At 28.5% G+C, this 14,472-nt stretch overlaps 3 protein-coding genes across 3 annotated transcripts; 1 reads left to right on the forward strand and 2 right to left on the reverse strand.

Annotated features, from left to right (window-relative positions):
* Window positions 1-373: 373 nt before the first annotated feature.
* Window positions 374-3,537, reverse strand: LOC111037312 (trimeric intracellular cation channel type 1B.2). Its single transcript, XM_022319829.1, has 8 exons — window positions 2,985-3,537; window positions 2,757-2,892; window positions 2,524-2,680; window positions 2,339-2,434; window positions 2,195-2,283; window positions 2,026-2,113; window positions 1,835-1,955; window positions 374-681 (listed from the first exon to the last, which is right to left on the reverse strand). Exons 2-8 carry the CDS (start codon window positions 2,875-2,877, stop codon window positions 529-531), a joined length of 825 nt encoding a protein of 274 aa, XP_022175521.1. The 5' UTR covers window positions 2,878-2,892; window positions 2,985-3,537; the 3' UTR covers window positions 374-528.
* Window positions 3,538-7,890: 4,353 nt separating this feature from the next.
* On the forward strand, window positions 7,891-12,705 carry LOC111037285. Its single transcript, XM_022319771.1, has 3 exons — window positions 7,891-8,016; window positions 10,159-10,633; window positions 12,315-12,705. Exons 2-3 carry the CDS (start codon window positions 10,297-10,299, stop codon window positions 12,464-12,466), a joined length of 489 nt encoding a protein of 162 aa, XP_022175463.1. The 5' UTR covers window positions 7,891-8,016; window positions 10,159-10,296; the 3' UTR covers window positions 12,467-12,705.
* LOC111037286 (ejaculatory bulb-specific protein 3-like) lies at window positions 12,528-14,108 on the reverse strand. Its single transcript, XM_022319772.1, has 2 exons — window positions 13,648-14,108; window positions 12,528-12,907 (listed from the first exon to the last, which is right to left on the reverse strand). The coding sequence occupies exons 1-2, from the start codon at window positions 13,838-13,840 to the stop codon at window positions 12,705-12,707; spliced, it is 396 nt and encodes a 131-aa protein (XP_022175464.1). The 5' UTR covers window positions 13,841-14,108; the 3' UTR covers window positions 12,528-12,704.
* Between the last annotated feature and the right edge of the window lie 364 nt (window positions 14,109-14,472).

Consider the following 14,472-nt stretch of genomic DNA (forward strand, 5'->3'; position numbering starts at 1 on the left):
AACATGTAATGAAACATGCGTAACAGCCGAAATTACAGATTTTCAATACAATATGTATAGCTTTTATATCTGTAGACAATATTTTTACAGTTCTAGCACTGTTCTTACTTTCTTAGCAGTACAATCTTTCTAAATAAAAAAAATATCTTATAACATTATTCATATTACTGGTCATATCCATAACTATTACTGAAGTATAAGTTTAATGTAACAACAAACATATATTAAATAATAGATGGGCAGTCTTGTAATTCACCTTATTTACTTTATTAAAAAGATTAATAAGTTAATGCTGTAGAAAGTCCTGTTAGTTTTAACAATTTATTAATATTACATTAAATTTAGTTATAAATATTAAATACAACAAAAATAATACATTTAAAAAAAACAACTGATTTTATAATTAATAGTCAATTGGGGAACATTATGTTTTGTTTTTGTGCAAGAAAAATGCATCGACTAGATATAAAATAATTCATCACATAGTGAATTTCATAATTTAGAACATTAACCAAATTCCATTGATGGTTAATCTTTCTTTTTTGTATCTACTTTATCGTCTTTGGTATTTTTGAATGCTTTTGTAGTATAATCAAATATACCTCCAAAGAATATTGCGCATATCAAGTTTTCAAATGGTAACATTGGCTCATGTATACCCAAAATCATTGAAGAAAATACCTTAAAAATAATAAGAAACATTATTTAAAATACTTATGAATTAATTACATATACTACAAAAATGTACTTAGTTTCAAAACTATTAAGTCTGGTTACTGTCTTATACATTTCATTAACAGTTTGAGGAGTAATAACATTTATAAAAATTATAGCACGAGGAGCATTGACATAACCTACATTTTTACCAATCATATTTTTTTTTTATTTCATAAGGTTTTATCTTATAAGGCAATGTATTTATTTTACTATTTTACAGTAAATACACTTATTTAGTATGTATTTATACATTATTGCTAAAAATATGGTGGTAAAAATGAGACATTAATGTCATTGCTCTACATTTATAATTTATTTTTTTTATTTTTCTATTCTTAATCTCTATCTAAGTAATGCCTTTGTATGTTTTTTTAGTCATCAAAGGGTTGAATCTATAAATACTTTGAATAAAATAACATTATTTAATATTTATTAGTTTTCTAGAATTTCTTTTAAACTGCTGAATAAAAAAAATAATGATTTTTGATTTTTTTGTTGATAAACATAGTTTGCTGTTTGAAACTTAAATAGAAAATAAAAATAATAATTAATGGATATTAATATATAAAATATCAAACAAACTGGATACTAGGTAATGAATTCTAAAAAATAAGAACAAGACAGTAAAATAACTTAAATATACAATAATATTTAACTTTTGTACTCCATACTTTAACTTTAAATGATAAAATTGAACAATAGTTGGTTTAACTCGTGCAATAATATGTTGGCAAAATTTCTCTAAAATGAATATCTAACTAAATGTATGGTAAATATTTGAAAATTAAACGCCAATGCAATTTTTTAAATAGAAATATTTTTGAAATAAATAACAAAAAATAAAAACTTAATATTTATATAGATTTACATAGTTGGTGTATCATCATACATATAAATTACAAAATTGAAATTTAAAGTCATTATTTAGATGTTTTTGGATTTGGATTGTTACATATGGACAAATATTGCATCTGACATAATTAAATTTATATTACTTAAATTGATCCAAGTTACAGCGTTTGAAAGGGATATGTTTAGATTTTCAATCTTTCAGATGTTTTATTAAATTAAATTTAGGCATTATTATAAATTAATATGTATAATAAATTAAACAAACCTTGAAGTATATGAAGAAACCGATGACGAAAACATAAACAAAAGCATGTGGAGCTGATATCAAATCACTTTTAATATCAAGTACAAACACCACGGATGCTATAATGCATGCTTTAGTAGTACTGAAAGGAATAAATAATAAAATAATATTATAATACAATTTCAAAACGAACACAAATCTGTTTTACATACAAACTGGGTTGTAATGTCTCAATAGATGTGGGTGTCCATACTCCTCTTAAAAGTCTCTCAATAATTTTGGTAAACGAAGCACCATTTCCTAAAATTAATAAATGGTATGTTTATTGTTCAATGTTGTACAACAAAATTATAAGGTGATTATATTACTAAGTTCTAATACCTTTAAGGGTCCCGATTAAAACCATTATGATGTAGGCGTTGGGATAGAGTTTAGCTGCATGCAATACACCATCATGTACTTTTTTGCAACTGAAAAATGACAGATTTGTTACAAGAATACAATGACATTAATGTAAATACATACCGGTATATTTCTTTCATAACAGAAAACACTAATTTCACAGGAAGAAACTTTGCAATACTGAATCCAATATCAAACGGTGTGTAAAAAACTAGATACCTGAGGAAAATCAGTAGGGTTAAACAGATAGGGAATAGTTTTTGTCTACTGAGCAAATCGATAACTATTATATTTAATAGTTTTATTACCATACTGCTGTAGCAATCAAAAGTTGTTGAGTGTTTTTGAGCGGTGCAAGAGGGGGTTCGCCAAGTAGAGCAGCGCTCAACATGCCCCCAGCAAAGACGACCAGCATCGTAGATAACCAACAGGAAATGGGGTGCTTGCGTGAAAACGCCAGTGCTCCTGTGGAACATGACAAATAAACACACGGGCGTAAGTAACGTCACTGGCCAGTTTAAAGCACTCGTTCCACTGTTACCTGGACCGAGGTCGTCACGGACATGGAGCGCACAGAGCACGCTATGGGCGACGTCGAAGTACGGGTACATCTTCCATTTGGTCACTTGGCTGGCAAACTCCAAAAACGATTCGGCGTCCATGTTCCCGGTTCTCTCCTAAATCACCACATACAATATTAAAACCCGAATATATCACTCGATCTATATTTTAGTGCTACAGTTGCCGTGATCTCCAACGGCGTACCTACCAATAATTGTGAGGGATTCTGTGAGGTGCACTGTCAGCGTTTACCCGGCGAATTATCTATCGTCAAACGGGCAGACCTGCCAGCGGATCGTGAGATAATTATAGCACAATGCCCCGGCGAGTAGTTCTGCCGGTGTATTAATAAAACGCGCGACAAACGACGACGGCTGCGATGCGTGCTGCGAACGACACTCGCCAGTGTCGCAATGGCGTTCAGGCACTGTGCGGTTTATGCATGAAAAAAAAAACACTCACGAAGTCTTCTTCGGCTGAAGCCCTCGACTGCAGTAAATATAAAATAATAATAACAATAATATTAAACAATGAAATGAATAGCGGCACAGTGCACACCCACACCGCAGTCAATTGTCAAAGTATACAACTGTTAACAGTGCACAAGGCGTGTTCACCACCGCACAAGCACACTATCATGACAAAATAGATATATTTAGTAGTTTTCACTCATTCACAGTCATTGATAAAAGATGTGCAGTGTGCACTGTCGAGACGTTGAGTACTTGAGTAGTAGTTGTGTGTTGTCAAGTCATGTCTCTTGTCGGTATTTTTTTACATTGCAGTAAAGCACCATGAACTAAGATAATAGATACTATATCATTATCTCCATAACACGCGCATGGTTGCCTGTTATCACTAAACGGCTGCCGGCAACAGATAACAACTCCTATAATACTGTATTCTACAAATTTTTTTTTATAGACTCGTTCTATTGACAAGACTATATTCTGTAAAATGCAATAACTACCCATACCTTAAACTTTAAAGTAATAAAACCATACCCATATTGATGGCCAAACCATTTTATTGTTTGAAAATACTGGGCCATTACCTCCCAGTCCATTTAATAGCTTAGACCAGAGGTATTAAAACTGTGCGTCGCGGCTCCCAGGGGTGTCGAGGGAGTTGTCGAAGAGAGCCGCGTAGTATAATTGAAAACCAATAAATATTTTTACGAAAAACGTTTACTATTATCATTAATGCACACCGGTCGGGAAACGTTGAATAGTCTACAACAATCATTCACTAAATACAACTTTAATTTTTTTATATATGTTACATAGTAAATAAATAATAAAAATAAATTATAAAATATAAATTACATTCATATAAACATTGATTTTTTTTGTCATTTATAATTTGAGAGCCGTCAACATTTTGTGAAGACTTAAAGGAGCCGAGGGATGAAAAAGTTTGAATACCTCTGGCTTATACAGCAAGTTATATATACCTAAATACAATTTATTAATATTTAGGTACCTAATTACAAGACATTTTAATTATAAAAGATATAAGATATTCGATAAGATACTTTTATTTAAATTCAATTTATTTTTTTCGATTATTTGTAATTACAAACGTTTTTAAATTTTTTAAATTTTTTAGTGTCTATTTATGATTAAAAGTTTAGAAATGTCAATAAAATGTAATACAAGGTTCCTAATATATTGTTACAATAGAAGTTGAAGAATATTAAAAATACATAGGCACGATTTTGTTTTATGCGGGCGCAGTGGCATCTTCTTAATATTGAGTATTAACTTGCTGAAACGGTTTAATTTATCGATAAAATATAAACTTTAGGAACATATTATATGCACATAATTGATCATTGATGTATGAAACTATGAACAGACGATATTATCCATACTTAGTTATATTTGACCACAAAAATACGAACTTCTTCACTTTGGTCCAAATGCTTGGCCATTGCTAATTTTCCGGTGGACATAAGTCTATTAAATTAAGTAATTAACAAGGTTGAAAGTTTGATATGTAGTATTGTATTTTTTTATCAATAGACGGAACAAATACATTGTTATTTTTTTACTTTATTATTCTTATTAACTATACATCTACCGTCACTGTTTCTCAATTTAAGTTCAAAAGTTCAATTATTTTTTTGATTGTAAGTTTAACGAGCAATGCAAATACAAACTCCTAAAAATATTCAATCGATCTAACAATTTTTAATTTTTTAAATACATATTTATGACTAAAAACTACTTTCTCATTTTTTATATTATAATACGCGTTAAGATACGCTGTGACCTGTAGTGTATAGCGCACAAACGCACTAATGTTCATTTATACTCTCACATATTCATATAACCTGGGCGTACCTATCAAATAACTAACCTAATTCTTACTACTTTGAAAATGACCCACTAGAAACACTTTGGTAAAAATGTTGGCTATAATAATTATTAATTATACACCCAGAAGAACATCATACAGTGTCGCCTGACATGTGAGTACATAGGCAACTAAACTTACAGCACTTTATAAGCTTAGAACTACATATTCACGACGTTATGTGCTCGTAGACGACGATGTAAACAAGGATGGGAACTTACGTCACATGAGATTAAAGATGGTGTTTATTTATGAAACCATGAAGGGGGGGGGTCTCTGTTATCCGTTTGGTTTGGTGCAATGATCACAGGCCCACATAAAATCGGACAAAATGCCGAAGGTTGGTCATAGCCAAAGGTTCAAACTATTGAAGTTTGGTGACGGTGGACAGCAAGCACCCATTAATTTAACGCGTCAAAAACTACTTTAATTAGGATGACATTATTTGAGAAAAGAGCATCAGTATAGGCGAAATTGAAACTGATTTTATTAACTTTAATGGATTCACTTACAAACATACCTATATATATTTTGTTGCTACAATGTCGACTTGGACAGAGAAAAATGGAGAGACTACACTTACTAGTGGCAGCGCAGGTCCTTGATGGACCATTAAGCTGTTAAAGAAGAAGTATGATTTTTATTTTACTAGAATAACTATCATTTATTTATAGAAACCTTCACTCGAAATAACTCCTGGATAAAACTATCTATGTACATGTTACAAATATGCGTATATCCCAATGTATATCACCCACACCCCATATATTTATTGTGCCCCTAGGCAGGGGTGAGGCTAAGGAGGCTGCTGCCCTTCCTGAAATTTCAAAAAAATTTCAAATACTTTTAGCGATCTGTGAATGTATTACATTTACAGATTCGACCATTTTTTTGTATTTAGCATAATAAATAGTTTAACTAAAATTAGGTACCAATAAGTATAAAATTGTTTAATTATATTATACAGAACTGTTACATATAATTTTATTTATCTATTTTATGAGTGAGTAATACGAATGTCGTATTGTATTTTCAACAGAATTAATTATATTTATTTTTATATTAAGTAGATATAAAATAAATGTCGTGTCATTTTCCATACAACATTAATTTAAACTACTATTCATGGCAAATATTAATTATATTTGTTTAATGATGATTGTTAAATAATAAATACTAATACTAATTCTATAAATTAAATATACAACTGTATAATATTTAATCTATATGCTAATTCTAAATATATAGAAAAAAAATAATTACAATAAATAGGTATTATTTCTGAAAATGTTACTAAAGGCGAGTAAAAATTCATAGTTTAGGTTTCACTACCCTCGCTAAGATAACCTTGGCCTATACTGTACCTATAATTAATCACGTTACCTATAAGAGTCTTAAAATTATAAACATACTCGATACTCTATGCACTAAAAACAACAACAAGAAATATAATATGACTATTATGACTTATGGGGCCTACTCGTGTTTCTTTAATAAGGGACAATATTTAGGCAATATGCGATTTGTTGCCGCCGCCCATGACATTTGTGTTAGTTGTCACTCATCAATGATGATTGGCTTAAGTGTGATTGTATACGAGCGCCGGACTATCTACGCACGCTCTGCATAGGTACACAATATGTCTACGATAACGCCAACCATATATGATTCTTTGCATTTTGTTGCTTTGAAAAGGGGATAATTTTCTACTGGGCGCATGAGCTTCGATAACAATAGCTTGTGAAAGTTGGTCATATTCAAAATCGTATTGTGGGGTTTAGAAATGTTTGTTTCCAAAAAAAAATTTATCGAAATCGAATACCTTATGAGGCATAAGAGATTTTCCTCTAATGCATGTTTTTGAGCAAAATGACAGATCAACTGCATCCCTTGCATCCTGCGCTCCTTAAATATTTTTTATAAAATAAAAGATTCCACCATGCTGGAAATATTAAAACATTACATCATTGATTACCTACATATTTTACACAGTAATATATTTTTCAACAAGTCTTTATTGTAACACTTTCCAATTTGTAGAGCAAAATAGGATCATAACTTAATGCTTATTCGATATAAGACTATATAATCAGTGAGTTCTTATGTTTATAATATTTTATTGTTTTTATACAGTCTTGCCGTCTTGAAATATACATTCCAATACCCAATAAGTAATATATTCAGCGTTGGGTAGTAGTCAGTTGCATTTTGCATGTATCAAAGTAACGTTACTAAGTTACATTTGTAACTTGTAACCTTGTAACCAGTTACGTAATTATCAAATAAATTTAAAATGTAACTGGTTACAATTATTTGTTTTATAACATAAAATAAAAGATACCTACAATATCTGAAGTTACATTAAAAATAAATATAATATTATTCGATTTTTGTTCCAAATGCAAACTAAAAATCGATACAAACAAACAGAGTTAGATAAAAGTATAGGCATATTCTACTTGAAATACATTCCAATGAAAATGTATAGTAATTTTGTCAAGAAATAATATCGTTTCAATCTGAATAGCTACAATTCTACATATATATAATTGTCAAAATGTCATCGCCGAAAGTGTATCACTCAAATTATTTTTCAGGCATACCTCTGTTTTTTATATATTATAAAATAGCACATACGCATTATTTACAATTGTATAATTATAAAACAGCCACAGAATCGTCCTTCTAAATCAATCAATTATACCAAAGTGTTATACATGGATAAACATTATTATTTTTATGCGTCAACTAAATGAAATAATTATTTCTTATCTAAACCTAATTAACGTGTCTTCCATAACGAATCTTAAACTTATATAATATGCTTCAGTTCACTGCACAAAACACAGAAAGCAACGTCCGATTTTTCTACTTATAATTCTGTAAGTAAAAAAACATATATTTAAAAGTTGACGTAGTTGTACTATTAAATGTTTCAAAATTATTATTAATATATTTTATAATATTTATTATTGAGTATGTATTAACAATTAGTTTAAGTTATTCAAAAATTAATTATTTAAATATAATATGGCACGTTATACTGTTACTAAATAATATAATCTCTTGTACTTTGTAGTGGGTAGACCAACACCCTTTTATCAATTTAGGGAGATCATATTTAGGGAAATTCACATACACTCTCAGCCAAATAAATAAAATTAAATCAAATTTAATGAGTTCACAAACTTACATCATCGTTGATGTTTCTAATAACTTCTAAGTTCCTTACATTCTAAAGTTTCCTAATTATTTTTAACCAAAAGTTTTATCCATCATATTTTTATAAAACTTATATATTATATGATTTAAGTATATATAACCATTGGTTATAATGGATAATGAAGAATATAAATTAATAATTATATTTATATTTATCACGTAACGTGCTTGCATTTAATTGACGAGGTTTGATACAGTGTGTCGAAATCCTATGAGAACAAGGAAAACTATAAATTACGTATATATGTATAAAAAAAATACATTTTCGGAAATTCTATTTTAAATACATGCGTAATTATGTGGACAATTTTGGTGGTAAACCTCCAAAAATGAGTCACTGAGTCCTACCAAAGTGATTTTAAAAAAAATTGTACCCACAAAAATCGTGTGGCATATCAGGTTATATCCTTCCCCCAAGAATTATTGTTCTTCCAACATTCAATTAAAATGTACATATTTTAATTTTTGGGAGACAAAGAAAACGTATTTGTATTTTGTATCGAACTTAATATTTTGATCACACATAATTTTTACCAATACTTAGTTGATGATGGTACATTAAGATGAGCCATAATCGATAACTAATAAACAAATTTTATATTTTAGAATCTTTATAAGACGTATTTTTTTTTAAAAGTTGAATTTGGCCCTTGTTTGTATAAGTGTCTTAATTGCAAGCTAATTATATATCAATTAAATTAAAATAAAATAATATAAAATCACTTAAGTAATAATAATGACTCATTCGAAATTATGTGGTAATTTATATAATTCCTTTATCGTATTATACATCTAATTATCTACCTAAATGTATAGAACATCTCGTTATTTTAAATAGTAAGAATACAATATTTATTGTTCATTCGTTTTTCAATTTGTTCAATTGTTCAACTGTGAAGTAATACAGTATCATCTGAAACTAATTGATAATTTTAAAAAGTTAATACCCTTTATAAATAATTATTAAACTAGATTCGAAGAACAGAAAATTTAGTAATTATAATATAATTACTGAAATTAAATTGTATTGATAATACACTTTGTCTTAAATTTGTTTTTAATATAACATAAAACAAATTGTGGTGATGGATATGACTAAAGTTTTTATATTTACATGTACTTATCTGCAGTTTTTTTTAAACTATTTGCTGTAATTAGCATAATTATTAATTTGCTGCATTGTGGAGGGGGGGGGAGGGATGTGAACACCAAAATCCCAATAGGCACTCCCCTAGTCCCCTGCTTCGATAAAAATTCACATATTATTATGAAAACTTATCTACATTTTTGTAGACATTACCATCAAAACTTTATTTTTAAAATAAATAAATAAAATGTTTATTCATTATATTTCCATACTATAAACACATGCTTTACCTACTGTCCAATTGTTTCTGCGGAATAAAATATATTTAAATACACCATGCAGATATACCTAATTAACATTTATTTAAATCGCTCAAAAAAAATGTTTGTTTAAAGTTCAATATTGATAATTATTTAGTTCTTTAGTGAAAAACATTAACCAAACATAAGAAAATAATGTCACCCAAAAATATATGTTCATTTTACTACGTGTGTACATATACAGTACACCAATACCATGGTTCTCTGATAGTTTTACTTACCAACTTTCTCACAATCTCAGGTACACTTTAAAACGATAATGACTCCCTTATTTTTTTTACACAGCAACCGATGTTCATAAAAACATGAACGTGTTCCGTCATATGTTGACCCCTGACTTAAACCTCATATTAAAACGAATTGTAATGTTAAATTTTCTGTGTTGGTTTTGGCAGAAATCGATTTCTAGATTTTTCGAAGAATTGTACCTACAGAAATCGCGTATACATGATACATATATAAATAACACATGTACTATAACACAACATATTTTGCCAATACATAAGGACCGTCAGAGCCGCACAGCATCAAACATGACGTCGTTTTGTCTGAACTCTGTGATCTTGATGACCATTACCACGGTTATAGTGGCGCACGCCGCATCCACCGGGATGACCGCCTTCAATAACAGATCGGGCAGTGATATACATATGGCCCAAAGAGACTACAACGAAAACAAAGCTGATAAAGCTGAAGGTTTTTTTTTTACTATCACAAATTTTTTCAGTCGCAGAAAACACGATGACGATAAACCGGATTTCATTACCACTTTCGACATAATCAGGCTTTTGGACGAGAAATACGCTATGAAACAATTCTATTGCGTCATCAACAAGGAGCCTTGTGACGCCACCGGATTGAGGCTCAAAGGTATGACGTAGTAAAATAGAATGCCCTTAATGTGCACTGTGCAGGTACCTACACCATAATACTTAAACGTATAATGTCATAACAGGATTCATATTGTAAGTCTACAAATTTGAGGGAAACTTAAAATTAGCCTAAACTCTAAATATTCTGAAAATGTAATTGTGTATACTAAAATATGATGGATGTTATAAGTAATAGTGGAACGTTTCAAATTTCTAATAATTTTTCTTTTTTGAAGATAAAGAACTTTCTATAAGTTTGAGTATAAACAATGTCATAAAATAATATGTCACTTAAATCGTTCTTAACCAATGTATGTGACTTTACACTAAACTTTTTATAATTTCCAGTAATGCATACTTATGAGGAATCTTGTCATAATAAATTTCAAGTCTCCGTGGTTTTGATGAATTTTGTGAAAATTTGAACTTCATATACATATAAATAAAAATTGAAATTATATATTTCCGATAATTTTTAATAGGATAAGAAAATCTTAAGAGGAATATATTGAATTTTCAAGCATTTTTAACATACATTAATCAAACATTTTTACTGCTCACACATCGTTATACATTTAATTCAAACATCACTCCACTCTGAATCTAAAAATAAAATTCTTCGACTTTAAAAAAATTAATATTTGCCTATATTTAACCCCTTAAAATCGTCTTTATTGTGATCATCTTAATAAACTAATATTCTACTTGAACCATCTTACAAGAAACGTTTTTAAACCCCAACAAAGTAAATAAAAGTAAAAACATCCCTAATAATCATTAAAAAAATGTTAAAAGTAAAAAAATGTAATGAATTTCATTGTACTTAGTATACTTATTAAGTAATTGGTAGTTATAATTCGAACTTATATAGTTGACATAGCTTCGTTTAGACTTTAGAAGGATAGAAGAAAAGCAGATGCCAGGAGAAAATCTGAACTCAAATTATCATGATCACATTATTATTATTAAATAAATAACATTTTAAGTTTTCATTTATTTATGTATTTTTCTATTGATAAATTGTAAGACTATACGTCCTAAAAATTAAATTCATTAATCATAATTTGTAAAATATTTCTGTGATGCACGTTAAAGCATAATACGACACGTCGTTGCACAACTCAATATTTTAAATGAAATATGCTAAAGAACTTTTATACCTAGTTAAAAATGTTAAAATTATTTGTTAAATTGGGATAAAAATATATTATATACAAATACTTAACTGATAAATAATAATGGTAGTGAATATATGCAATCTTAATATAGTAATATGATTCTATTCTATGAAAGTATGAAACACGTATTTATTTAAATATAATACAATAATACGAAGCGAACCGGTATAATGGTATAAAACACATCAAAATCCTATATTATCATATTTATTTTATTTTATTAGAGTCAAGTAATTAGATGACACTTAAAAATTATTATTTTTTTGTATGATAGAATCACGTTGAATAGTTTTGATTATGTGTTAAAAAATTTAATTTGTGAACCATTCATAAGTAAGTATAGCTTATACAACTAATGAACTGTAAAAATAAAAGTTTTTTAAAATATAGTTTGGAGAATTTTTAACTTCATAGTCAACTAACTTTCTGTTTAAGTATAATCATAAGTACCTACGCCGTTAACAATTTGATATACTTAAAATATTATATTTTATTTTCCAGCTACTATACCCGAAGAAATAAACAATGATTGTGAGCGCTGTACAGCAACAGAGACCAGCAACATCCGACGAATTTTGAATTACGTGAAAAAACACTATCCAGAATTTTGGGATCGTGTCGAACCAATTTATAGAAATAATATGACAGCTTAAACAACTAATATCGTTAAAATATAATAAAATAATTAATAACAACATAAATAACAACACGTTTTTCACAAATAATTAATATTTATTTTAACAGAAACATATTATATCTAATTTTTTTAAGCACATAATTAAATTATATTAAAATACCTTAAGTAGACAGAAATACATTATTCGTTTTGTACTTTTTCAAATACAACGGGAAGTGCACAGGAAAAATGTAAGAAATAAAGAATGAAACGAATTAATGTTTAGCAGCTGCAGCCTTTTCAGAGTCGAATTTTTCGATCTTCTTCTTGTATTCGCCCGATGGGTCGTATTTGGCGGTCAAACGATCAAAGTCAGTAGAACGGTTCTTGATTAAAAACTTAATCACTTTTTCTGATCTGTCTTTTTGTACTTCTGTACATTTGCTGCAGTCAGTTTTTAATGCGTCTGGTAAAACTTCTGTAAATTTAATCACACAACACAATATAATTAATATAAAATTCTGTTCAAAACAAATTAATAAACATTTCAACATAGCTAGGAAAAATTTGAGGATGAACCAAATTGTACGTATCTACACCCTCTTTTGTTTCTTCTTAAATACTATACACGGTAATTCGGCCCAGATAAAAAAGAATTACAACACACGGTGAAAGTGATATCTAACAGTCAGCAAGGTCTTATATCGATATAATAATATGTTTGATGTGAAAGTGAAATCAGTAATCTTACGAATAAAAATAAAAATATTATTGTTAGTGTTGTTTTTATTGATCATTAATGGTATCTTCGTTAAGTATTGTATTATGTATTTTTATTATATCAATGTACTCAAGATGATAATCTAGTATAATTGTGAGAGAAATAAATAAAATCATATTACTTACTGACGTACTTATAGTATATTAAAAAAAAAAAATATATATATATATATATATATATATATAAATATTTTATATAGTAGGAAAAATATTAAATATGTTGTTGTTGTTTTTTTTTTAATTGACGATTTGTTGATATTAATTATTTGATACCTAATAGTAGGTAAGTGTTATAGTATATCCCAGAAGTATATAGATATTACAAATTTTAAAAATGTACCGATACAGTTAAATCAATGGCATTATAAATTATAATTTTAATTGTATAATCTACTTAAAAATTTAAATAATAAAATGTAATATGTTCTTATGACTTACTCCTCAATTCTCGGCCTTCGTTGGTGCAATTTCCCTCGTCCAGCAAGCATTTGATGTAGCTGGTTAAAATTCTGTTATTGTTCAACACTTTGTCCACGTCAAAGTTATCGAATTTAGTTGTGTACTTTTCTTCTGCCAGTGTGAAGCACACCAGCGAAGCGACCAAAACGACAAATAAGTTAAGATGAGCCATTTTTGTTAGTTTTAAGTTTTAACTAATAAATATTCTTCCAAAATTAGTTTTGATCAAATCGGAAATACCTGAGAATACTAAACAAACTACGGTATCTGCATAGCCTTATATACCATTCCCACGACGATCAGATTAAAGAGAGGAAGTACATAGGCCGTTCTATTTAAGTGGGAGAGGTGTACCGGTTTTGAATAACATGTCCATTATTACTGTACCTAAGTGTTAAATAAATTTGAAAAATATACAATAACATATTGTAATAGATGTTGCACAGATAGTAAACAATTTTAAATAAATGTGAACTCAATTAATTACGATTTATAAAATACATCGCTAATATTCTATATATATATATATGTAATATGTATGTATCATATTTATTAGGTACCTATGCCATATTATTAAAGGAAAAAAACTAGACACATGAACATAACTAAAGTTAATAATTTGTTTTGTACAATTAGTAATTATATACTCCAGACATATAATATCCTTTAAATGTTTCCCATCAGTGCAATTCTTTTAATAATCATTTAACTCTTTATGACGAAAATGTACATAGGTGTACAATTAAATAAATATTTTGTTTTTTTATAAATTATGTTATATTATTGTGCGTCATTATAATGACA

Source organism: Myzus persicae, unplaced genomic scaffold (genome assembly GCF_001856785.1).
Source record: "Myzus persicae strain clone G006 unplaced genomic scaffold, MPER_G0061.0, whole genome shotgun sequence".
Taxonomy (NCBI): domain Eukaryota; kingdom Metazoa; phylum Arthropoda; class Insecta; order Hemiptera; family Aphididae; genus Myzus; species Myzus persicae.